At 41.1% G+C, this 25,555-nt stretch overlaps 1 protein-coding gene across 3 annotated transcripts in view; it reads right to left on the bottom strand.

Annotated features, from left to right (window-relative positions):
• Window positions 1-10,799: 10,799 nt before the first annotated feature.
• The window catches only part of LOC149677207 (uncharacterized), a 95,466-nt gene continuing 80,710 nt past the window's right edge, over window positions 10,800-25,555 (bottom strand). For 2 of the 3 annotated variants that reach the window (XM_089838225.1, XM_089838224.1), the window contains 7 exons: window positions 18,426-21,499; window positions 17,747-18,043; window positions 17,034-17,147; window positions 16,714-16,880; window positions 15,468-15,694; window positions 13,238-13,391; window positions 10,800-12,254 (listed from right to left, as the gene is read on the bottom strand). In XM_089838225.1, the coding sequence (XP_089694351.1) occupies window positions 11,984-12,254; window positions 13,238-13,391; window positions 15,468-15,694; window positions 16,714-16,880; window positions 17,034-17,147; window positions 17,747-18,043; window positions 18,426-21,497 (4,302 nt within the window). In that variant the 5' untranslated portion in view covers window positions 21,498-21,499 and the 3' untranslated portion in view covers window positions 10,800-11,983. Of the gene's footprint in view, window positions 12,255-13,237; window positions 13,392-15,467; window positions 15,695-16,713; window positions 16,881-17,033; window positions 17,148-17,746; window positions 18,044-18,425; window positions 21,500-21,717; window positions 22,261-25,555 lie in introns of those variants that run through there. The other variant, XM_089838223.1, reaches the window with a different exon arrangement.

Below are 25,555 nucleotides of genomic sequence, written 5' to 3'. Positions count from 1 at the left end.
GCCATTCGGCGCGGCTCTGGCACTGGCGCGCGAAGCCTTTAAAAAGGTTTTAACAATCCGGGTCGACTCTGGTGGAAAATATATGAGGGGAAAACGTCGAGCGATTGCGAAAACGACCCATTTCCCTTCCCTCTCGGGTCCCCCTCTCCCCCACTCCCTCTCCCGCCTTGCCTCTTTTGGTTCTCTCTCTCTCTCTCTCTCTCTCTCTCTCTCTCTCTCTCTCTCTCTCTCTCTCTCTCTCTCATCTCCGCTTCTCTTTCGGGGCGCTATCCGACGCCTTTATGACCAGGTTGCATGCGAGTTGATTGTTTCCCGGCACGGACTCTCTAGCAGGCACGCGGCGGCCGACGACTCCAGGAGGAGTGAGTGTGTGAGGTAGGCCTTTTAAAATACCCCCCAAACCTCTTCCCTCCTCTCGCCTCAAAAGTTTGCCCCCTACACCTCCCGATTTTCCTCCCTTTTTATAACGCCTCAAAAACTCTCCTCATCCCTCTCATGATCCCGAATCGCTAAAAAGGAAAACGACCACACACATTAAAAGGAGAGCCAACCGGAAGGACTGAGTTTTCACCATACATGTTGATATCATTTGAAATTTTTTAAAGAGGTCCGATCGTTTAATGCTTACTTACCATATAATTTCAGCCCCCCCCCCGATGTGTGCAAGGACCACGTGGTCTTTGACCCTTAACGTATACCATATAAAAATTACTTCTGGCTAGTAGAGAGCTTTCAGATGGGATAGTAGTATGTCACACCCTCCCAAGTCTTACCGCTGTTCTGGTAGCCATATTGGGGTGATCACAGGCTCATTCCTGCTTTAAACCCATCAATATGGCAGCGTAAATTATGTAATGAGACTCAGCTCCTCCTATTCTTGCCCTAACTTGAAGTATAAAACTATGCCTTAAGGAAATCCCCTAACAAAAGAAGTCGAAATTTCAAAACAATATTTCACCTTCACAATCCCTTTAAATATGCATTATTTTTTGAGTCACTGCGCACGATGAAGTGAAGTCAAGTTATCCGCGAAACTACAGGACAGTACGCCGTGCTAGGCCTAGTCAAATCGGTTGTAACCGATTGCAAGCTCAAGGGAATACAAGTTAATTTTAACGTCAAGATATTCTTACTGACTTATTTTTTTCAATATATATATTTTTGGTTTTGAGATAAAAAAAACCTGAAGATGTTATTACGCGCTTCAACGAATATGAATTATAGAGTCTAGTCCCCCCAGGCCTACTCAAAACACCGTCATATAAATTGGTACCGCGTCGTCGTCGTCGTGCAACGGTTAAACAATACCATGGTGACGTGTGTGTGACTGTGTGTATCTTTTACAATCGTACCATAGAGAAAATACATCATTATCAAAGATAAAAACCAAAGTTCTTGGTAATGGTAAAGATCGTACTATAGGTAAATAAATAATCAGTACCTAGTAGAGTACACTATAAATGGGACGAGCTACAGTGATTATACTTCTAGTTCAGATTTCTTCACTTCTTGGGTCAAAATAATTCTCGAGAGAATTTCATATATCGCCAAAAAAGAACTTCGTAAATTGAAGTAAAATCAGTATGATCTACCTTTGCAGTTATAAATGAGAAATGAGCTATACCAATAACATTATACTCAATCTTTTAAAGCAAATGGCTCATATTTCTCATTTGCATACGCGTAATTTGATAAAAATATTAGGCCAAAACATTATTCATTCCGGAAATTTTAACTTCAAATTATAGGTGTTCAATACGCAGCTCAAAAACCTTGATTTCTTTTTTTCTGGAATTTTTTTTTTATATCTCTTGGGTTGGAGAATCGTATTTTTTATATCAGTTCAGAATTTCCTAGCATTCATCCGGGAAGGAATTTTTCTTTTTTTTGTAGCGGGCGCTCAACGAAATATTTTCCGTCTCGACGGAATTTTTTTTTTTGCTTCTTCTCTCCCGATTTCTTCTTTTTTTCTTTTTTTCCCCCATGAAAAACGCAAAAGTGAGAAAACTTCACTTACGTTTCCACCCCATCTATCAAGCGAAATATTCAAAATCTTTTTCTTCTCGTGTGTCTATGTTAGTATTTTTTTTTTTTTAAGGAAATCGTGTATGAAGACGGAGTGAAGGGGGGGGAGGAGGGGACACCGTAGGAGAAAAATATTGCGTTGGAAGAGTCTTCAACTTCAAGACGAAAAAATTACTAATAGTAAAGTGAAAAAAGACGAAACTGTAGGTATAATACAACATTTGTGATACAAGTGTACGTACTTTGAAATTTTTGCGATGCCCCATGAAAAGTGAGTTAGGTTTGTTACCTTCCCAAACGCTAGCGCGCTTTTAACTGGGCCACACATCGGTTTCGTAACTAATTTGGACATAACACTTTCTAGAAACAAGTTAAAAAAAAATTCGCTTCACTGATCATCTCTATATACTACATACACTTTTTGAGAAGATTCTCGCAGCCTCCGTTCTTCTGCAAAGTTTTCCGTCTTTTCCCCCTCACTCTTTCTCAAAAAACCCTCTTCTTCCTCCCAACCTCCTCAACCTTCCGTCTTTTTTCTCTCTTTCTCTCTTTTTTTTCTCTCTTTCTCTCTTTTTTTTCTCTCTTTCTCTCTTTTTTTTCTCTCTTTAATTTATCCCGCCCTATTTTCTCCCGCGATCGCCCTTTCCATCATCGAGGGGTTTTCGTAACGCCAACGTCGCCGCCAAAGCGAGGAAGAGAAGAGACGTTTTCGCCTCTCGGCCTTCTCTCTCCCTCCCTCTCTCTCTGGCGCTCTTTCTCTTCCCCACTAGCGCTTAGGGGGCTTGAAATGCCCTTCTCCCTCTCTCTCTTTTCCCACCCTGAGGACGAAGCTGAAAGTCCTCCGCTCCGAAAGGGCTTTCGATTCCCCTACCTCCAACGCTCCTAGCTCACTCAATCCCGAGACTTTTCCCGGTTTTACGAAAAGACCATGGGGGGGGGATAGGGAGACAGGGGTTGCGAAGCCCCATTATGGAGTAGCCGCGTTAAAGGGGGCGTCCCTAAAATTTATTTCTGCGCCGTACGCTACTTCCCCAACACCTAATAAGAAAATTGTTTTTGATTTGTTTTTGTTTTTAAAATATAATAAAGGTAATACATAATATACTCGTCGATTAGATGTTTATAAGGATGGGAAATAGGTAAGATAATAAGAAGAGATTTAGAGATATGGATATTTTTCTCCCGTTAAAGGGTTAAGGCTTTGGATAATTTCTAAAAATCCATCTAGTACTACAGAAGTTAATAAAAAGGAAACATAACATAAAATTAGGGAATTTTTGATTAGATGTCTATAAGGTTGGGAAATAGTTAAAATAATAAGAAGAGATTTAGAAACGTAATTATACGGATATTTTTCTCTCGCTAAAGGGTTAAAAAAAGAGATATGGATATTTTTCTCCCGTTAAAGGGTTAAGGCTTTGGATAATTTCTAAAAATTCATCTAGTACTACAGAAGTTAATAAAAGGGAAGCTTAAAATTATAGAATTTTCGGCCTTTCAGAACTGTTCAACATTGTTAATATTAATTCCGAGGGAAAAACCGTAATTTCATTTTCTATTTGAACCCAATTTGATTGAGTTGAAAAGTGGATAAAAAAATCGCAAACATCCCTACGGACGGAACCACGTTTGCCACGTTTTTAAACTACATCGCTTTATAGAGAGAGGTTTGCCAAAGTCGCACGCATATATTGAAAATGAATTTAAAACGTTATTATCATGCGATAAGACAATTTAGGCATAATATTACAAACTATACCTGTATATCCGGATTTCATTTTAAAAACAACAAAGGGAGAGAGAAAAAACGAATAACACCGCGAATAGGGCAAGGGCGTTAAGTCACGGAAAAAACAAGAAAAACACCTCGCAAAAAATAGTTGGCCATATACGAAATGATTGATTTTATCCATTTTAAGCCTTTAACCCATATAGTATTTTCTCCGTTCATTCTTGCAAAAAAGTTTACGAAAGGAAACACATACACACAAAATAAAAAGCAAATTGGGCGGAAAAGCGAAAATGGAAACGGAAGGATTTTTTTCCTTTCCCGTATCTCTAGTAGAAATATTCAACTATAAAAGAAATATATTAAAAAAGAATCAATTTAAGTCCTTGGAATAATAGTCCGGATTTTCTTACTTTGGTGTTTCATTACTTTTAACACAAAGATGATAATTAAATATTTCTCAACAATTAGTGAACTGTAATACCTGAAACGTGTCTCAGGTATTAAACCTTGCCGCTATAGAATTTCTTCATCTTTTTGCTCCGTTACAGCGCACAAATTTTGTTTTTGCTTCAAACCTCGATATCTTATACCGAAAAAAAAACCGTGGAAAAATTGTGGAGCCCCTTTTTGCGACGTAAATTTATTTCTCCCAAAATATATTGCCATGCAATATAGGCCCCTATTTGGCCGAGTTTCCCCCTTTTAAAGTTCTTATTTTTTTCCCAACCGAGTCTTTTCGACGTTTCTCCGCCAATCCGGATATAAGCTAATCAAGACTTCCTTGAAATATTATAGGAAAAGATAAAAAAGTAGGCGATCGCCCGGTTAATAATATAATAGACCAGCTCGAACCGTATTTCATGAATTTACGCAATTCTTTCTAATAATATTGAGCAACATTTAGTATAAGATAAAATCAAACCAGGAATTCAACATCCTTAAAAATATTAAAATTCTACAAAAAACTACATTCATCCGTATTTAAATTAATGAATCCTTCCCCATTCTATTCATTAACGCATTGAAATCGAATAATATCGTATTTATCGGTGGAACTTCTTTATCAACAAGGGTAAAAGATTAGACAAAAAATATCAGAGAAAAGACAACCTTGGTGGCTCTGGGGTGCATAAAACAATAGTATGACTAAAAAAACCCTGCAGACATAGGCGCCCCATATCCTATAACCCCTTAAGTATATAATAGGGGTCCGTCAGTGAGGAAACGCTTTTCTCCCACTCCCATGCCATGCCATGCAACCTCTTTTATAGTATAGTATAGGGGTCTAGAATGTTAAATTCTTTTTTTTTTCTTTGAGATTTCTCGAACTCTTCCTTATCTGTATGCGAAGAGTGGCGCGTTCAAGCGGCGGCAGCTCTCTTATCCCGTTGGCCTTTCCTTTTATAACTCCTTCGTCGCGCCGTTTCTTTTAGCTTCGTTTAAATTCAATTCGAAAGTCTTACATTAATTTAAGACGTAGTTGAATAAGTAGAACCAGTGGTGATAGGCAATAAAAACATTAAGGGATAAATACGTCCTGTCAAAGGTCAACCCTAGCTGTTTGCTCGATCTAACTACCCACCCTTAATTTTAATCCATAACAGAACAGATCCACCAAGGGATGAGTCATATTAAAGCAAGCCTTCCTGGTGACATCACCAACTTCGTTTGGTACCACTGTTAATACAAGAAAATTGGGACAAGCAACCTTCGTTATGTATGACGTGAAACCTGTTCAACAACACAACCCATCTTGTTTTTAACACAATTCAAGCACACGCGGCTTTTTGGTGAAAGAAAAAGAACGTGAGGAGTGAGGAGGTGGAGGATGAAAAGAAGTTTTGGGAGACGAGATGGGAGGTTGGAAACTGTGCCGTCCTCCCTGGACATACAATCTTCTCTTTACCAAGGGGTTACTCACTATCATGTTCCACATATATATTCCGATTAAGGAATGGTTTGAAATTTATCATTGATAGGTAAAATAGTATATATAGTCGCTGGATTAGTGCACTGGAATAGTGACTATCCCCTCGATTTTCTCCGACCAGTTTCCTTTCATTCTCCTTCAGGCTCGACTTCCTACCGCGGCGGCGATTTTCGTTTCTTTTTCGACGCAGTCTCTCTCCGTTCCCCCTTTTCCCCTATATACTAAAATCCTCTTCTCTTTGCCCCCTTTGGGTCGTAAAGCGAGCGCGTCTGTTTCGGTCGTCCTTTGGATTGATCCACGGAACCGACCGCGCGCAAACCTCCCGCGTGGTGCGTCGCTCGCGCTGTTCTATACGTGATATAATGGTGGAGAAAGACCTATGTATAGAGGCCTGTATCGGGTCCTCCTCCTCCTCCAACGCGACTGGAATGTCCCTGCTCGCGCCTAGGGAAACAGTGTACAGTCAAAGAACAACTCGCGACCTTTCACTGCTTCCAAACCAGGAATTGGCAGAACGGAGAGGGGAAAAATCGAGTTTTAGCGGTCCGACTTCCGATTTAGAGAGAAAAGTAAAAAAAAAAAAAAAAGAAAGAAAGGCCGCCTAGTAAAAGACGAAATACCAAAGTAACTAAAGTCGCAACCTATCAACCGTAGAGGTCAATAGTCTTAGGATGGCTTGGTAGCCAATTGCTGGTGCAAGCAATTGGGCAAAAATGGAATAAGAACTTGAGGAACTTCTATGAAACACGGGATTTCATTTTCCCATAAACTTCGCTAAAAATATGAAAACCCAATGAATTTATACGCGTTACTTCATTCTCAAACCAGAATATCAACGACGCCTAACAGGAAAACAGATGTACATACAAACGGGTATAAAGAATGGTGCTGTCACAAAAAGATTCGTCAAGCTTTTGACGCGTAGGAAGAGAAACACACCTACAAACAGAAATATTTCAAAAATACCTCAAAATCGTACGCAACGACTAGTTACGATCAAGAACTTCACATTCAATTATCTAGGCCTACAAGCTCTTGTTTTCGTTCTCTTTGGTTCATTGGGGGACTTTTTACACAGAAGCAATGGATGCATTTTTGAAACAATATCCGCGCAAAAACCTCGCTTGAAAAACAAAGTTGAGGAGTGAAAACGAAATCAAGTGGATTAAATTAACGCTGTAGCCGAAACGTGGTAGAAAATAGTATCGCTCGCTTCTCGATCGCGAAAGAGAGGGCGAAATAACGAAACCCGTCGAAAAAAAGAGGGAGAGAGAGAAAGAGGAGAGCGTGGGTGGATCAGGAAGTAGAGGAAGCGAGCGATGTGGGAGTAAGAGGCATCGGGGGTGGTAAAAACGAGGCACGAAAAAACGAAAGGAAAAAAAGGAAGGGGGGGACTGGAGACGCTGACAAGGAGAGAAGAACGAACGGTTGGCGTTGGGGTTGGGTGGGTGGGTGGTAGTAGATGCCGGAGGACGGAAGAATAGTATATGGAGAGAAAAGGGAGGCAAGGGGGTGTTAGACGAAGGGCTCCCGGCTTTTTCCCCGATGGAAAAAAAAGAAGCGTGGAAGAAGAAGGAAGGGAAAGAAGGGAAAAAAGATCTAAAAAGAAGCTAGCCCATTTGGTGAGGGCACTCTAGCGATACGAAGAGACCGTACCGGTATACTGTAGTAGATGGAATGGAGCATGGAGCATGTATGGTCTCGGAGTATATAGACGCCGCGGACGTGGCTGGCGACCGAAAAGTATAATTAATAACGACGCCCGCCCGACTATACCAAGCAACGTTACCGATCGAGTTTTAGACCAAGCTCTGGTGGATGGGTAGGGTAGTGCGGAGATCGTTAGGGATGGTTGGAGAACAAGTGATGATGGTGCACGTGGTTATAAGTTCACTTTTCATTTATTGTAGAGTCCAGACTTTTTCATCAAAAAAAGAAAGCAAAATCGGTTCAACGACTATGGATCTTGTATGCTTAATTGGTTGAAAATTACTCAGACCTTGAATACTGTTAAATGATTTTTCCATTTCTCCATAATATCATTTGCATTACCACTTCTAAAAGTATAATAATTAGCACTTGCCTGTCATCCTCACACACTATTGCGTATATGGAATGGAATAACTGAGGGAATCATCCCAATTCCTTCTCTCATTCCTTCCCCCCCCCGTCCTGAAACCCCCTCTTTAGAATTGCGCTGCCGTTTTAAAACTCTCTCTCTCTCTCTCTCTCTCTTTGCGGAGAACTAGGCATATATACTCGGGTGATTAGCTATTCCCCTCTTTATATCTGTATGATCTGGTGAAGCGCGCCGCGCGGCCTCTTTTTAATTTCTTTTTTCCCTTTGGTTCGTTTTATGGTGGTTTAATTGGCGCGTCGTCGCTCGCTCTCTCTCTCTCTTTCTCTCTCGTTCACTCTTTTCAAAGAATCGGATCAGAAATTCCCTTTATAAAAATCCCCCCCCCTTTTAATCGCTTAGAGTGGAATAAATTTAACATTTAAACGAAAAGTCGGGATTATTGGAGACTTACTATTGTCATCTCAGAAAAAAATGCATCCTACTGAATATCTTCAAAACAAAAACAAAACGCCTTACCGGAGATTCGAATAAACAAGTTTCGCAATACAGGCTTTGGGTTATTTAACTTCCTTTCCCGTAACTGATAAATACGGAGAGGAAGTCAAATATTTGCCGGATAAGACTAGAAAAGAATATTTTTGGTAGATATCCATACATCCTACATACAACGGCACACGGCGCGTGAGCGTCTAATTCGAAAGAAGCGCTTTCGGTTTATATCTACAAGTAAAAGATTGAAGTCCACCGTAAAAATGGGAAGATAATCCGTAAAGAAAGATGACCATAACGTGTTACGGTTAGTCTTGTAAAAAAAATGTACTAAACGCATAACGTCGTAGAAAGCGAGCAAAAAGTCCGCGGATCGAAATCCTTGGAGAGAGAGAGCACGCGAAAGGTCTATTATAATCGGCAATAGGATCGCTGCGATCGATCACTTCTAAAAGTCTTGAGGAACAAAAAAAAAAAAAAAGATCTAAAGCTTGCCTTCCTTCCCTATATATAAGACCATGGACATAACTTCCCCTTTTCCTGCCTACCGATTCCGTCAGCGTGGCAGGTTAGCCTTTCCATGAGGCAGGACACAACGACAGAAGACTCCAACCAATCCACCCACCCTCTCTCCCTCTTTTCCCCGTCGACTCTATCGGGTCGGAAGAGAAAGGAGGAGGACGGCGGGGTTGGGGGGTTGCTGGAACAGCTAGTCGTTTCCCGCGCCTCTTCTCGAATCAATGGCGCTCGAGGGTTCCATTGTGAAATACCCCCTTACCCCGGTCCTTTCACCCGCCCACCGAAACTCAGCTCTATCTCGAACGCCCGACTATACGACGTCGGGAGACCCGTTTCCAAGGCCCCGAATAAAATACCGACTTTCGACAACCAAGGGAAGCTCCCGCGATAATGGGTCTCCAAGCCCTCTCTCCGTCTATTTTCCCGAAAAGCCAAATTCCCGCTGCTGGTTCAACTTATAAAGACGAATGAATGGAAAGGCATTAAAGTATACTAACATCGCTATACGAGACCCTGTCCTGTCTTTCTTTCTATTCGGTTTATAAACATGGACAAGTGAAGAACGACCCGAGGACGGACGGACGATCCACGGGAAAGCCAGCGAGGGTAGTATAATATATATATTGTTACTCTATCTTTAGAATGACCTCCCCACTCTTAATTCCTTTGAAGCCAAATGAGGGGATTTCCCGGAAAGATAATTGTCACAAATTCTTATTGGGTGCTGATACACGCTTCTTGACATACCATATACTGAAATCATTGAGAGTTAGTTATTTGTCCCAGAATTATAGAAAGTTGAAGATAAAATCTCTCTAATCCTCTCACGGAAGATTGTATTTAGTATTAGTTAAAGAACTGGGACTGATAATCAAGGCATCAAGGCCCAGTTCAAACCGCTTTACCTTGGAAGCTAAAACTAGTTTTCCAAGGACGTTACTCTTAAATAAAGGGTAAGAAATATTTCCCAAATTCGCGGCCATCTTAAAATATGGCGGCCAGAAATATAAAAAACCTTTTTTGTGGAATAATCTCTGTAAGTTTCAGTAATATCCCAGGGCAATTTTGCTAAGTCCTACTGAAGCTTCAACCCTCCGCTTTGAAAACGAATTTAAAACGAAGATAACAGTTTTCTTTCATTATGGATAGGATCACGGACTCACGGTACATTCAACCCCACGGATCTAAAATTTAACTTCAAGTCTAATACACTTCTGACACACACATAAATATAAATATATATGTATATACATATATACGCGTAAGGGACTCATCATGCATGCTTGGTCCGTGGAATGCCAAGTATATTACCCGAGAGTAAGTTAAGACCGTAACGTGCACGCCGTGCCGTGAGTCGTGAGGACACCATGGCGACACAGGGTCCGTTATATATCTACACCAAATCTCCCTCAAACCCCAAAAGTATATAGGCAACCCCTACACATTGGGTTGGGGAGGAAACTTTCAAAGTTAATCCCGGATTCGACAGTAGCCGTGATGCACCCTCTCCCGAAACGGACGACTGGAGTAGCTTAATATATTTCCCCAACTTTTATAAATATGCAAATGTGAAGGGTTTGAGAGGAAGGCTATAACAGAGTTCTCTATCTCCCTCTCTCCCTTCGATCTTTTTTTCAAAGTTGAAAAGTTAATATTATAAAAGATTTATGTGTACTTAACAGTTTTTAAAGTAAATTAGAAGGTGGTCAAGAAAAATTGACCGCGAAAAGTTGCGATAAACTTACTAAGAACTGAACTGAACCACAATTTTTTAAACGTTTTAACAAGTTTGTGTTTTAGAGATTAACCAATAAATTATCATTCATTAGAGTTAATCAATTAAAAATGTATAGTTCGTGTTTTAAGAATTGACTAATAATTATGTTAAAATTAATTAAAAATGTGCTTAAATATCGCATGCCAAAATTAAGATTAAAAACTTACGCATTTTGTTACTGTAGTTTGCTCCGAATTGGTTTTGAAAAATTTAAAAGGCAAAACTGAAATAAAACGAAAACCCAAAATGAATTTCAACTCGAAATAATTTTTTTTTACTTCCAATTTTTTATTGATAGTTTTCATCATTTTTATCTTAGAAAAACTCCCGGTATCTTACTCTCTCTTTTTTTAACTAATATAGAGGGGGGACAGAAACATTAAATTATATACAATGCTATCTTGTATATATATATGTATATACTTTCAACACACCCTGATGGCTTCGGACATTTATCGACACATAAGACAAGAATCATCGTACATTTTTTTTTACATTTTTGGTACAAGAATAATACCCGATTATTTCATTTCGTTTTACAGTACAGGTTGTTTTTTTGAAATTAAGCTTTAATGACTTCCATATGGCTGGTTAAATCAAAAAAGCGGCACCTAATAATTAATTAATTAACGCTTTACGCATATATCAACAACTTCATTAAATCTAAAACATAGCACTTATTCCCGATATACTCTCTCTTATCTCATCTCAGAATTCTCTATTTATATTTAGAATAACACCGACGATTTGTATGGTTTGTTTATTTATTTATTTATAACAGTTCATTTTGTGTGAGGGAATTTCTCGGCTTACAAACCCTACATGATATGAGGCACAATTAACTACATTTTTAAATATAGATTTATTTATTTTTTTGGTTTTCAATGGGCTTTTCCTGAAGAATTAAAAAATAATAAGAAAAAAGGCTCTATAGGCGATATCTAAAGAAACATTCATTTCATTTGTTTATTTTCCATCGCTGGAAGTAATTAAGTTTTTAATTAATTTGTATCGATAAGTTGTGGCGTTTTAACCCAACAATATCGACCTGAGATCTATTTTTTTAACGATAATTTTGAGTCGACGATACTAATTCACAAATGGCAGTTTGTTAGTTTCATTTCATTCTGTTTCCTCTAAAATATCGGAAGAAATTTCTATTTCCTCTAAATTATCGGAAGAAATTTTTAATCATCGCGCAGTGTCCGGCAACAAACGCAACAATGATGGACTGTTCTAATTATCGCGCAGTGTCCCGCAACAAACGCAACAATGATGGACTGAGGAAATCAAAGAACCGACGGAAAAAAATGTCTACACATCCGCGAACATCACATCACTTATGTTCAATTTCTTTTCGCGGAATTTGAAATAAATTCACATCACACAACGACGATTTACGACGTTTTTTAAACACCGAAATTGTTCAAATTATCGTAGCGTTATCGTTTCGATTCCCAAAACGATTCTTATTTGGTTATCGAGTTTGACAACGTCAACGAAACCAGCTGGATCATCGCCGGTCGAATGCAAAAGCGCGTCAAGTTTAGTACCCGTTAGCAGCTGACTGCAAGTGGCGCTGGCTTCGAACTCGTGCCTTGGCATAGAAACCACTTCGATATGAGGAAATCGGCGTCGAAATTCGTCTTTCGACAAACTTGTTTGTTTCAGAATATCGCTTAAACGCAAGCAATTACACGATCTGTGTATGCAGCCATAAAAAAGAGAAGAATTTGGAGGGGGGAACCAAATTAGATACATTGTCTAAACCTCTAACGACGTATCAAGAAAGGTATATGATAATGTTTTGGGAAAGGAGGGGGGGGGGAGAGACTCTCGGGTTATTTAATATTAAACGATGTCGAACGGACTTTTACAGCAGCGACTCTGATAATATGTGCTTAAGCGTATTTGGCGGGAACTAACTTTTGACGGAGGAAATTGCCGCCGGGGACCGTTAATAAAGGTGCAAACGACAAGAAAAAAAAAGGAACCACGCATGCATAATTCAAAATGGCAAATATACAACGATCGGGTACCGATGGAACGCAACAACTATAAAGTGTATTTATTTACGGAAAGATAAAACGCGTAAATAAATGTTGAATAAATAATGTAATCAAATGATCAATGGAATGGAATGGAATGTATGGATTTGCATCATGAAAAACCAGGCAAAAAATTGCATTTACGATATAACCATGGAAATTCGTAGCAACTACACAAAAACCCCAGAGAAAATAAGTGTTACTGGGAAAATGCGCAAGTCATCGTTGAAATTTGCCAATTTGCGCCAGAAAATGTGAAAAACCAACCAACAAAATGTCTACTACTATTTACTATTAATAAATAGTAAATAAACCGTAAATAAACCGCAATAAATACATGACACCCAAACACCAACAAGCAAGTATGCGAGGTAAATTAATTATGATTATCACTTTCACATGACAGGAACTACTTTCTTCTCTACCCAACTTAGTACGCAATATTCTTTCCCCGCAAGTTTTTAACCCGCTGTCATTTGAAAGTGAACTTAAAGGGGGGGGGAGAGAAAGATGATTTCCCGGGGGACTAAAAACAACAAGTGATAAATAATAAAAACCTGGGCCATTTCGTTTTAATAAGTCCATGAGGCAAAAAGAATTGATAAAAAAAAAATAAAAGATAAGTAAAGGTACTTACGCCTTGGTACTGGGCAACTGAAGGCGGAATGTAGGTAGGTGAGGAGAATCGCTCACCTCGAACAGGAAGTCGTCTCCGCCGATTTGAAGCTCGCCGTCGCCGCCACTGTCCGAGGGAACGCCGTCGAAAACGTCGAATCCCATTTCCTCAGGGTCTATTAAAAGAGATAAAAAGAAGTTGATAAGTTAGAGCAGAGAGAAAGATGAGAATCAGAGAGAAGAAGAAGAAGAGATGCCAGAAGTGTTACCCTGGAAACGCCCCATTCTCATCTCCGAACTAACGTCGCGCCAACCCGAGATTGCGATAGATATTAAAACTACCGCTTTAGACCCAATGCCAAGAAGAAAGTCTTATCGTAGGCTAATAATTAAGCTACTAAGTAAGGTTCAAGCCTCACGAGCTAGGCACTATTTTATTGAACTCATGCTGCGCAGCAAGATGCAACAAAACCTTTTCCTAAATACCGGTGCTACGATTGCAATAGATATTAAAACTACCGCCTTAACCCAATGCCAAGAAGAAAGTCTTATCGTAGGCTAATAATTAAGCTACTAAGTAAGGTTCAAGCCTTACGAGCTAGGCACTATTTTATTGAACTTATGCTGTGCAGCAAGATGCAACAAAACCTTTTCCCAAATACCGGTGCTACGATTGCAATAGATATTAAAACTACCGCCTTAACCCAATGCCAAGAAGAAAGTCTTATCGTAGGCTAATAATTAAGCTACTAAGTAAGGTTCAAGCCTTACGAGCTAGGCACTATTTTATTGAACTTATGCTGTGCAGCAAGATGCAACAAAACCTTTTCCCAAATACCGGTGCTACGATTGCAATAGATATTAAAACTACCGCCTTAACCCAATGCCAAGAAGAAAGTCTTATCGTAGGCTAATAATTAAGCTACTAAGTAAGGTTCAAGCCTCACGAGCTAGGCACTATTTTATTGAACTCATGCTGCGCAGCAAGATGCAACAAAACCTTTTCCTAAATACCGGTGCTACGATTGCAATAGATATTAAAACTACCGCCTTAACCCAATGCCAAGAAGAAAGTCTTATCGTAGGCTAATAATTAAGCTACTAAGTAAGGTTCAAGCCTTACGAGCTAGGCACTATTTTATTGAACTTATGCTGTGCAGCAAGATGCAACAAAACCTTTTCCCAAATACCGGTGCTACGATTGCAATAGATATTAAAACTACCGCCTTAACCCAATGCCAAGAAGAAAGTCTTATCGTAGGCTAATAATTAAGCTACTAAGTAAGGTTCAAGCCTCACGAGCTAGGCACTATTTTATTGAACTCATGCTGCGCAGCAAGATGCAACAAAACCTTTTCCTAAATACCGGTGCTACGATTGCAATAGATATTAAAACTACCGCCTTAACCCAATGCCAAGAAGAAAGTCTTATCGTAGGCTAATAATTAAGCTACTAAGTAAGGTTCAAGCCTCACGAGCTAGGCACTATTTTATTGAACTCATGCTGCGCAGCAAGATGCAACAAAACCTTTTCCCAAATACCGGTGCTACGATTGCAATAGATATTAAAACTACCGCCTTAACCCAATGCCAAGAAGAAAGTCTTATCGTAGGCTAATAATTAAGCTACTAAGTAAGGTTCAAGCCTCACGAGCTAGGCACTATTTTATTGAACTCATGCTGCGCAGCAAGATGCAACAAAACCTTTTCCCAAATACCGGTGCTACGATTGCAATAGATATTAAAACTACCGCCTTAACCCAATGCCAAGAAGAAAGTCTTATCGTAGGCTAATAATTAAGCTACTAAGTAAGGTCCAAGCCTTACGAGCTAGGCACTATTTTATTGAACTTATGCTGCGCAGCAAGATGCAACAAAACCTTTTCCCAAATACCGGTGCTACGATTGCAATAGATATTAAAACTACCGCCTTAACCTAATGCCAAGAAGAAATAAGTCTTATCATAGGCTAATAATTAAGCTACTAAGTAAGGTCCAAGCCTCACGAGCTAGGCACTATTTTATTGAACTTATGCTGCGCAGCAAGATGCAACATGTAAGAAACCTTTTCCTAAATACCAGCTCTACATAATATATTAGTTGAAAACTAAAAAAATAAGGTTAATATATCTTTGTTCAAGTATAACCAGTCAACCTTGAATCTTTCAAAACTTAACAACGCAACAAGTAACATGGAAAGCAAGATACAAGGAAACTCATGGCTTCCTACGGAAAACGAGCTAGATACTAACCTAAAGAGGAGGTGGATCCCATGAACTGCCACGGTAGGACGGATCGACCATCGGCGTCTCCGGTAATATCGGCCATGAAGCCGCGTAAAAATTCGGCCATAACCGGGGATCTGGCTAGTTTCAACGGACTCAATCCGGAGTACGTTGAAATGGTCGGATCGGCGCCGAAAGACAGTAAAAGACGGACGATTTCAACGTGGTCGTTTTCAACCGCGTCGTGTAAAGGCCTGTAAATAGATTGGTACAAAAAATATTCAATAAAGATCGCGTAATAATAACAAAAACATCCATCCCTTGGTTAAATTTCTTTCTTTATCTTTAATCCCTTAAAAACCAAAAAACCACGGACCACAAATTAATTTTCGGATATAAGTTACAAGAAATAAAAAGATGCCGAACAAAATAGGAAAAAACTGGCTTTTAGCCAAACAATAGGAGTGGGTGTATAAAATCATCCTCCATTGTATCCATCCCATTTCGTTTTCCCTATTTTCCCCTAAACACGATTATTGTGAAATTCAACTAGAGTTTGCTCTACATCTCTACATTCAAACCAAGAACAATTATTCCTCTTAGGCTTATCAAAAACAGCAAATTGCTGCGGATAATGAAAAACTCAAAAATATAACCCCCCCTCCCAGATAAGCGTTGAAAGATATAGTAGAAATTATTAAAACAGATAATTTTTATATCTCATTTGAAAAAGTCCATAACCTCAAATAAAAACTATACTTCAAAGAGTTTGCGGTGGGCCAATAATTAATTTGACTATTTCTTTATATTCTTATTCAATCCACCGGAAGTTAGGCTTAGGTTTATGCCGGGATTCATGGAAGGGGGGGGGGTGTAATGGGGGAGAAATTAGTATATCGCCTGCTACACTACGTTTTATTTTTTGGCCTTTGTAGCAGACGACAGATGAATTTCTTCCCAACCAAGATAAGCCTAATTTCCACCTTATTACCTATCGCCGGAAATTAGGCTAATCCCGGGATTCAAGGAGGGGGGGGGAGTAAGGGGAAGCAATTCAACTGTCGTCTGCTACACTACGTTTTATTTTTTTTGGCCTTTGTTGCAGACGACAGACTAATTTCTTCCCAACCCAAGATAAGCCTAATTTTCGGAGAAAGGGAATACGATTAAATCTTAAATTCAACTAAATTAGGATTAACTTCAATTTATGGGCGCCAGATTTTATATATGGAACAAGAAAAATAAAAAATTATAAGAAATAAATAAATTTTACCTGATGCCTCCCGCGGCGCTAGCGTTAACATCGGCGCCATATTGGAGCAAGGCTCTCGCTATCTCCAAATGCCCTCGTGAACAGCACTCGTGCAATGGCGTATAGCCGGCGTTATCTCGGGCGTTAACGTCGCAACATTTCGTCTCAACGCAGTATAGAACCACATCCTATCGCAACCCCAAAAAAGTAGGAAAAAGAAAAAAAAAATAGGCAAAAATGTTTAGAGAAAAATATATATAATATTTCAGACGAATGTAACGATTTATGATGGGAAATATTGGTTGGTAGTGTATTTTTTTTTTTAATTTTTTCAAGCTTACCGGATAGCATTGACGCGCGGCACGATGTAGAATCGTCTCTCCTAAGGCTTTGTTGACCATTAATCGCTTCATTTCGGGGGGCATCACTAAATCACCAGTTGCTTCGCAAACAACCTATAAGAACAAACAAACAAATAGGAAAGAATTAATATTGGCAGGGTAAAGCTCAAATATTTTCTTCTGATATTTCGTTTAAAGAAACAAACGAAACGAACGTAGTCGAAGTATAAAAGGGAATAGAGAGATAATCTTAACAGTTTAAAGTCTACTCTATATTATTATGTCTTTTTCTTTCTTTCTTTTGTTGTGGGAAAGCTAAGACTTTTTAAAGGGATGGTTTCTATTCCTTTGCAAATTCGTTTGGGTATATTTTAAGCTTTTAGTGATAAAAGGTTATTATATTTTTGCACTTTGAAATTTCCCTTTTAAGTCTAAAAGAGGTTTTTTTTTACTAAAAGGGATATTTTTATTTGTGTTGGTAAAGCGCTTATTTTGAAGTGGTGGTGTTATTTTATTTTTTTAACGGGTTAAGAAGTTCAAACCGCAATTACATTGAATTAAATAAATTAATCCTTGCCTGGTTTATCTATTTTATGAATTTAATTATAGTTTTATAAGCAATATTTAAATAAAATTGAATTTTAACTCAATTATTACAGTATTTACAAACTTTATTCCAAATTTCTAAGATTTTAAAAAATTAAGATTCTTACTTTGGCAAAGGCTTCATCCATATGACACATTTTCCTCTGTTTTTCTTCCTTTTTCTCGGAATTACTTTGTCCCTTTGTGGACGCTTTCTTCTTAGTGTGTCGTCTGGCGATCATATCTAATCCGGAACGGAATCTCTTTCTTCTGACGGCGTGCGAGCAGCTGATTTGCATCAACCTGCGTTGTCGCCACGTCAAATTAAGTTGCGACACGGCCCGACGATCGTTCTCGCTCTGCACCTCCACCGTGTTACCATTTTTATCTGCCATTTCGGATTTGACATCTTCGTTAGCAGACGACTGTAAAAGAAAGACAAGGTGGGAGAGGTGGATTTAAAAAAAATAAATAAATGGGGTCGTTAATAAAGATCGTAATTATAATTATAACAGTTGGAGAACTATTAACAATTTTGGAAAGATTTGTGTTATAAATTCAGAATTAAATTTTTTTCCATTAAACTAATTAATATACCTAAAATATTATTGACAGTTCTAAACTTTCTCTATCTAACTCCGTAGTAACTTTGTAGCTTTCTAAATTAGTAGGCATTTAATACTAAAATTTCAATATCGTAACACGTGGGCTATAGCTTATAAATCGATATATAAATTAGGCGCGAGAACCGAGGCATAGCCGAGACCGCTAATTACAATATGGTAATATATTATAAATGCAAATTACCTTAATTTTCTCATCGTCAAATTCCTCCTTCGGGTCGTCGGAAAGCTCAAGGTCTTCCAGGTCCTTAAGGTCCTCTTCATTAGGCGGGAGGGAATCCGTTTCGGACTCGTCCGGACAAGGAATCCCCATCCTCTCGTGATACAACCTTTCGAGTAACCGTCTCCTGAGCTTTTTCTTGGCTCTGGCGTCCGCAACCCGCAAGGCTTCTTGACGCAGTTCCTCTTCAACAACGGAGGCGCGTCCTTTGATACCATTCTTAGGAGACCCCGGTGATGGTGAGGTTGAACCGGGTGGTTGAGGGACATCCGTTCTGACCGTACTGGCGCCGTAAGGTCCCGTATTACTGGAAGGCTTAGTTGGCGAAGTTTCGTCCCTGGTGTTACGAAGGTCAAGTTGATTTTCTTCAATTACCGGCGACGTTTCGGTTTTGGTAACGGACGACTTATCAAATTCGCGTAATCGTACCACTTTCTGTCCGTCTAAGTCTTGCTGGTCAATTTCGGACAAATCGGAGTAAAGGTCAAGTACTCTTTGACGTTTATCGGCGGCAGCGGCGTCTTCGGCGTTAAGTTCACTATCTTTTTTATTTACCGAAGGGCTGGACATACGTACAGACGCCAAGTAACTCTTTTTGGTCGGACTCGCGGTTGGAACAGTAGGAATTATCAGAGGCGGTAGGGTTGGTGGTACGTCTTTACTTAGGGGTAACGGAATTGTAGCGGCGACGATATTTTGACTAGATGAACTATTTCCGGTTGAGACGATAGGTGTAATGTTTGTTTCCGGGGACGAATGAGAGGAATTAGTTTCGTTTTCACGGTTAATGGAGTTCGTTTTGACTCTTTCAGTGACTGCTGCGGGGGTGGCTGAAAATGGTTCGGTAGCGGCTGGCATTACTTCGGGATTGGTGGGTTCGACGATAGCTGGACAGGGTGAAGGGATACATGGACTGTCTGACGGTATACCATTTGGTACGCGGCTACCGTTAACGAACGGTATCGGGTGTTGAGATGGAGGTAGCATGGCCGCGGCGTGAAGTTTCTTCAAGCGCGCGCTTTCGTCCGCGTTGGCGGGAACGTCGTGTATCACGTGACTGGGCGGGAAATGTCCGTGGTAGACTGGTACGTAAACTGAAGGCGGTAGAACGGGGATGTTAGGTACGACTGAGGCGATGAGAGGCGGGGGTCCCGTTGGACTACGGCGGGATTCCGGTTCCGGTAGAGGATTGGGACGCGCTACGGAAGCCGCTTCTAATCGAGGCATTTTGGCGGGAATTGGTTGGGCAACTTCTGGGTAGGGACTCCTCGAACGTTTTGGAGGTGACCTTGGTCGGTGAATTTCGGGTACCGGTCGGTGAGGGATGTGTAACCGGTCCAAACCATTGATAGTGGGGATTTTTAACCCATTTCGACCAGAGGGGACCATTCCGGGGAAGGTTGGTTGGGGACGATGCAACGAGCTTTTAGGTTCGTCATCAATGACTATTATCTCGTTTTCTTCTTTGTTGTTATTATTCGAGTTATTGCGATGGTGGTGATGATTATTCTTTTGACTGTTGTGTTTGGAGGATGAGTGATGGTTGAGGGAGTGATACTGACTATGGACGTGGTGGCCATGATGGTTGCCATTGGCTCGCGATGCCAAATCGGCTAATCGGGCGCTACCCGAATCTTTACTCGAAGACGGTGGCCTGGAGGGTGAAGAATGGTCGTACCTCGATGACTTTTCGGAGCTCGAGGAATGCTCTTTTTTATGATGGTCCCTTTTACGCGATTGGCTGGATTGATAGGATTTTCCCGAACTGGTTCCGTGGCTCGTTGTGGTATTAGTGCCGTTACTGTAAACCACGTGACCTTGATGAGCGTGTTGTTGACTATTGGGAGCATTCGGTAGGCCGGTACTCCAGGCCGTCGTGGTGGGAACGTAAATGGGCATTGTGAGTTCCGTCCCTTGACGCGTATTTTCGTTTTTATTTCCGCCCGCGGTAGAAGTGTTTTTTGTGGAAGATGAATTCGGCGTTGTGGTTGGTGTCCTAGTCGCCGGCGACGAGGATTCTTTGTTATTTGAAGTATTTGCACCACTCAGACCCGGTATGAATCTAGGACAATGCGGCGAAGCGGCGGACATGACGCAACAAGCTCCGCAACCGCAATTCGGTTGATGGTGCGCCAAACCGGAAATGACTGCGGAGGCCGATGTGGGTACGCAACAGGCTGAGCTGCATTTAGCGGCCAAATGTTGCTCGTGGATTCGTTGAATGTGCTCAGCATACCGCGCGGCGTCCAACATCGCGGCCGGATTGGACAAGAAAGCCGCCGCTGTGGTTTTATCATTAGGATTAACGGCGCCAGCGTTAGAGGTAGGTGTGGCTTGGGTCGGTGTGGGTCTGAGTGTCGTGAAAGCACCCTTTTCTTCGGGTCGCCTACCAGGGTCGGAGGAAGGAGGAGGTTGTAACGTAGGCGGAGCGGCGTGCTGGAAATATTCCGGAAATAACGAATAACCCGGTAACCCCGGTACACCGAATAGTCCCCTAGCTCCGTTAGGGTCACGCTGATTTGCCGCGTTCGCCGCTGTTGAACGAATGTGTAATGATAAGGCCGCGGCGGTAGCGGGATCCATGTACGGCGAAACGGGTTGAGGCGCGGCAGTTCGGACACTATGAGGATCCAAACACCTTTCCCGTTGTTGAAGTATTCCCGCCATCATCGGATGGCAAAAGGGAGACGCGATTGACGGAACGCTTAATCCGGAACACGCACCGGCTGCAGCGCCGGCCGCGTCAGTCCGATAGGGTAAACGGAACAACGCCGCGGGATCCAGGAGTGAACCCGGCAACGCTCGACCACCGAAACCGGCTAAACCCAGTAATTTACGGTGTTCTAGCAACAGTCCAACTTCGTCCGGGTCAGCTGTGGAATCGGCCGATTGACGAACGGTTTTGATGGATAAGTCCAAAGGTATTTCGCGTTCCCGCCCGGTACCCATGACCGGTAATTCCAAGGGAACGCCAATTCCCTGCGTGCGTCCGTCGTAAGAGCGAACGGCAGTGGGGAAAAACGTCGGAAAATACATATCTGTAAAGGTCAAATTAAAACCCAAATTAGTTTAAGGTAAAGGATCGAGCTGATAAAAAAGAAACTGTCAAAATGGCTACGGGATTCATTATAAAAACAATAAACCCTGCTCTCTAGACAATAGAAATTTGGGCTTGTTGAAGTAGACGATATAAAGCGTCTAGGTTGGGTTGCAAGAACTAAAATGTAAGGATTCGTAAATAAAAAAGTAAAAATACCCATCGTTAACTACGAAAAACCGATCATTCATCAAGAAAATCGAGCATAGTAGCTTAGGTACAGAACGTAGAAAATTTTCTTGTTATCTCTTTTTCGAGGAAAAACGAGAGCCGGAGCGAAAAAAAAAAGCGGACGCCGAAATCAAAATTTCCTATTTTCTCTATCGCAGCAGCGTCTAGCGACGGTGGTACGAGAGAGAAGGAGCGAAGTCTAACAGACCTCGGGGTTCGGGCTCGCCTCCAGAATGGATTGAGGCCGATGGGAAAAACGAACTAAGGGGAATGAACGGGGGACTGAACCGAGTGAGGCAACCGAACGGAGACGCGCCTCGAATCGAGGGTGGTAAAAGAGGGAATGGAGCGATAGAGGCGCGCTGACGATATACGCGATTCTCCAAAATCCTTCGCTTCCCGGGGAGCGAGCGAGAGAGAGAGCCGTCGACGCGGCTGAATATCGCAGGCGGCGGTAATCGGAGCCGCGGAGCAACGGGGTCGTGCTCGGATGGCGCGCGCCGTCATCCATCTCAGTCCTTCCTATCTTCCCCCTTCCCCATTTATCCCCCCTCGCTCCCGGAGTCCCGATTTCCACCCTACATCCCCCACGCCGCCGCCGCTATCTACGGCTCCACAATACCCCAGAAAACCCACCCGCTTAAGGCGCTTACACAAGAGACTTTTCAAGGTGAACTCTTCGCTTTTGCAATTTCCTCATGACGTAATTTCCCCTCCATTTGGGGGCGAAATTGATTGGGCAGCTCCGAAATATCGTGTGAAGGAGCCTTTAAGAGTTCACGGAGATCGGGGCTCCGATTCTACCAAGCCGGAGGTGAACGTTGCCCGCCGCTTCGGGTGGGTTCGGCGAGGAGACGGTGGGGGAGGGGGGCAAGCAATGGGGGGGGGGGTTGAAAAATAAGGAAAACCGACGGTGTCGATGCTGGGCTATAGAGAAAAGGAGGTTGGGAGGCGAAATTTCGCGAGGCAACGCGCGTTCGTATAGAAATTCGACGCCGGATTGCGTACGGGAACGGGATCCTTATTATACGCCTGCCGAGGCCGAGGTAGGGGAGAGAGAGGAGGGTAAAGAAGGATTCTTCAGATTCGCCGGAGTGAGGACGGAGAAATTGGGCGAAGGATAACAATGAAACGGACGCGGTGTGTGCAGTGGGGAAGCGCATTAATGGGAGGGAAAAGCGGTAGAGCTTAGAGAAAGAGGTGTTTGTTAAGTTTTCCTCATCGTCGTGCTTACGAGTATCCGGATACGTATTCCACCAAAAGTCGGTGGAATGCGGCATTAGGGCTGGGATTTTCGGGTAGAAAACCCGTAGAAGAGTATAATAATAGATATAAAAAGAAAAATATAAAAGGTAGAGAGAGTATACACGGGACAAGGTGAAGGAATGCCGAAGGAATTCTTTCATTGTGTTATCTGGGTGCTGCTAAGAGGGGGGGAGGGGGATACGTTAAGTGTTAACGGCAGCGCCTTGTAATTTAATTACAATTACGCACTTCCAAACCGTCCCGGACAAATTAAACTTACATTAGCGGGTATATGGAGAAGTTAACGTATAAAGTATACTAGCCGTGCCATTAACAAAGGGAAAAATCTTTTATATTTTACCTTCTTGGGTAAAAAAAACCTGAAATTATTACAGTAAGGTACCCTCGAATCCATTTCGGAAGGATGATGATAAAGTTAAAAAGATACCGCGATAATTAGCGAGTTTTAAAGATTTCTTAATTTTATAGACGACCCCCTGTTCTTTGGGAAACGGACTTTTAGTGGAGTACAGTAGGGAGAGGAGACTTGAAAAGCGGGAAAGAGAGAGAGAAAACGCGCCAAATAGGCGCGGATGGGGGGGGGGGAAAGATTTCAAAGAGTCTGTTCGCACTAAGTACTAAATAAAATTCATCCGGAAACTAATTATAACCCTTTCGCCAGTAGAAATTTAAACTTTAAAATTTTAATTCAGGTAATTAACTCCCCAGTTAGATATTAATGAAATCGTTACTTAATTTTCGTTAACTCGTAGATTACATACATTTACGTAAATAAATTTATGAATTTTAGCCTAATTAATTAACTTATCCCGGAGTTAAATGGCTACTAAATAGGATTGTCTGTCGTTTACGTTAATTATTAAATAGGAACGGTGCGAACGTACTTAATTTCTATCACTCTTTTAAATCCCTTCTCGGCTCGCTCAACTGAGGAAGAAGAGAGAGCTCGCTACCAATAAAAGTTTTAAAGGGTGGGCTAAGAACGGGGAACTAAAACGGACCATGCAGTGGGAAAAATAAAAGACATTGGAGCGCCGAGAGAGAAAGTTTCAGAAAAGAAGGTACCCAAGATGTTGGATACTTTTATTAGAGTTCAGGATTATCGTGACCAATTTTAATATTTTCTAACCCTAAAGTTTGGAGTAAACTTTCCAATGATCTTAGCGGCCATATTTCCAACTCCCTGGGTTTCAAACATATTTAGGCACCACTTTTTCTTAAATCCTCGACTGTCATACTGCGCGGCTTTTAGAATTAATTGTCCTACTCCATGACTTTCCCAGGACTTTCAGAACCACTTTTACAACTCCATGACTTTCCCAGGACTTTTAGAACCAATTTTACAACCCCTCGACCACCCCAGGACTTTCAAAACCAATTTTACAACTCAATGACGATCCCAGGACTTTTAGAACCACTTTTACAAGTCCGTGATTTTCCCATGACTATTAGAACCAATTTTACAACTCAACGACGATACCAGGACAATTAAAACCTATTTTACAACTCCAGGACATTTTTATAACAACTTCCCACGAAGCAGAGATTCTGGGAACAGTTTTGAGTAAACGTCCAACGTCAGGACAAGTTACAAACAAAATTATTCAAAAAAAAAAAAAAAACTTATCAAGTGTTAGACCCCGCGTATTTTCCTCTAGCAAGCTCTGAGCGACTGTCTCGAGTCGAGAATCGGAGAAGAGATAGGAAACGAAAACGGGAGATAGTTTTAAGAAGAAGAAGAAGATTGCCGAGAGGGGGGAGGAAATAAAAGTGGAGAGGTGGGAAAGAAATCAAATGGAAGGAGAAGAAGAAGAAGTACGGAAGAAATACGGTCGCCGCCAAGGAGATAAAATGCGGCGGCCGGTTTTCTACCTTTTAAGTATACCGCCGACGTCCTTGCTCTCTCCCCCTCTGCCCCCCCCTCACTGTAAGCGCGCGCGATCTGGTCGTAGGGGCTTTTCCCGCGTCTTCCTTGCTATTATAATCGTACGTAATAATAAGGAGAATAATAAGAAGAAAAGAAGGTAGGGTCGGAAAACGGGGAACCCAATTTAGAAACTATTAAATTTCAAACAAGCTCCGTTATATACAATAAATATCAAGCCAATTAGGAATTTAAAACCTTATAAATTAGAAGGGATGGGGAAAACGGTTTCAAATTTATACGTTTTTACTTTGTATTTGTACTTATAATTAACAAATAAGTATTAGTAAATACGTAAGGAAGCCAATTAAGATATAGTTCAAATGTTATAGTTAAAATGAAGTACTGTACAGTTGATTAAATACATAGTTTACACACAATGAGGATCCATACCATTTACGCAAGGAGACCAGGCAAAATAGCAAACGATTTTACACTCTAAGTCGCTTGATCTCCTTGTTTTAATGGTAGGAATCCTCCATGCCTGTAAACTATGTATAGTGTTGTATGAACTAACTAATAGGGCTTACAGAAATTTCCAAAGCCCTTTAATTTGCGAGAGCATCACAGGTAAGTAAAGTAACTCTGAAATTTCCCGGAATTTTTAACCTACAATATATTTCCACTGATATTATT

The sequence above is a fragment of the Phalangium opilio genome, unplaced genomic scaffold (genome assembly GCF_054372755.1).
Source record: "Phalangium opilio isolate 3A_F unplaced genomic scaffold, DU_Popi_V2 ptg000045l_1, whole genome shotgun sequence".
Classification (NCBI taxonomy): Eukaryota; Metazoa; Arthropoda; class Arachnida; order Opiliones; family Phalangiidae; genus Phalangium; species Phalangium opilio.
The sequence above is the reverse complement of the archived record's forward strand: the minus strand, read 5'-3'. Positions and strand labels throughout refer to the sequence as shown.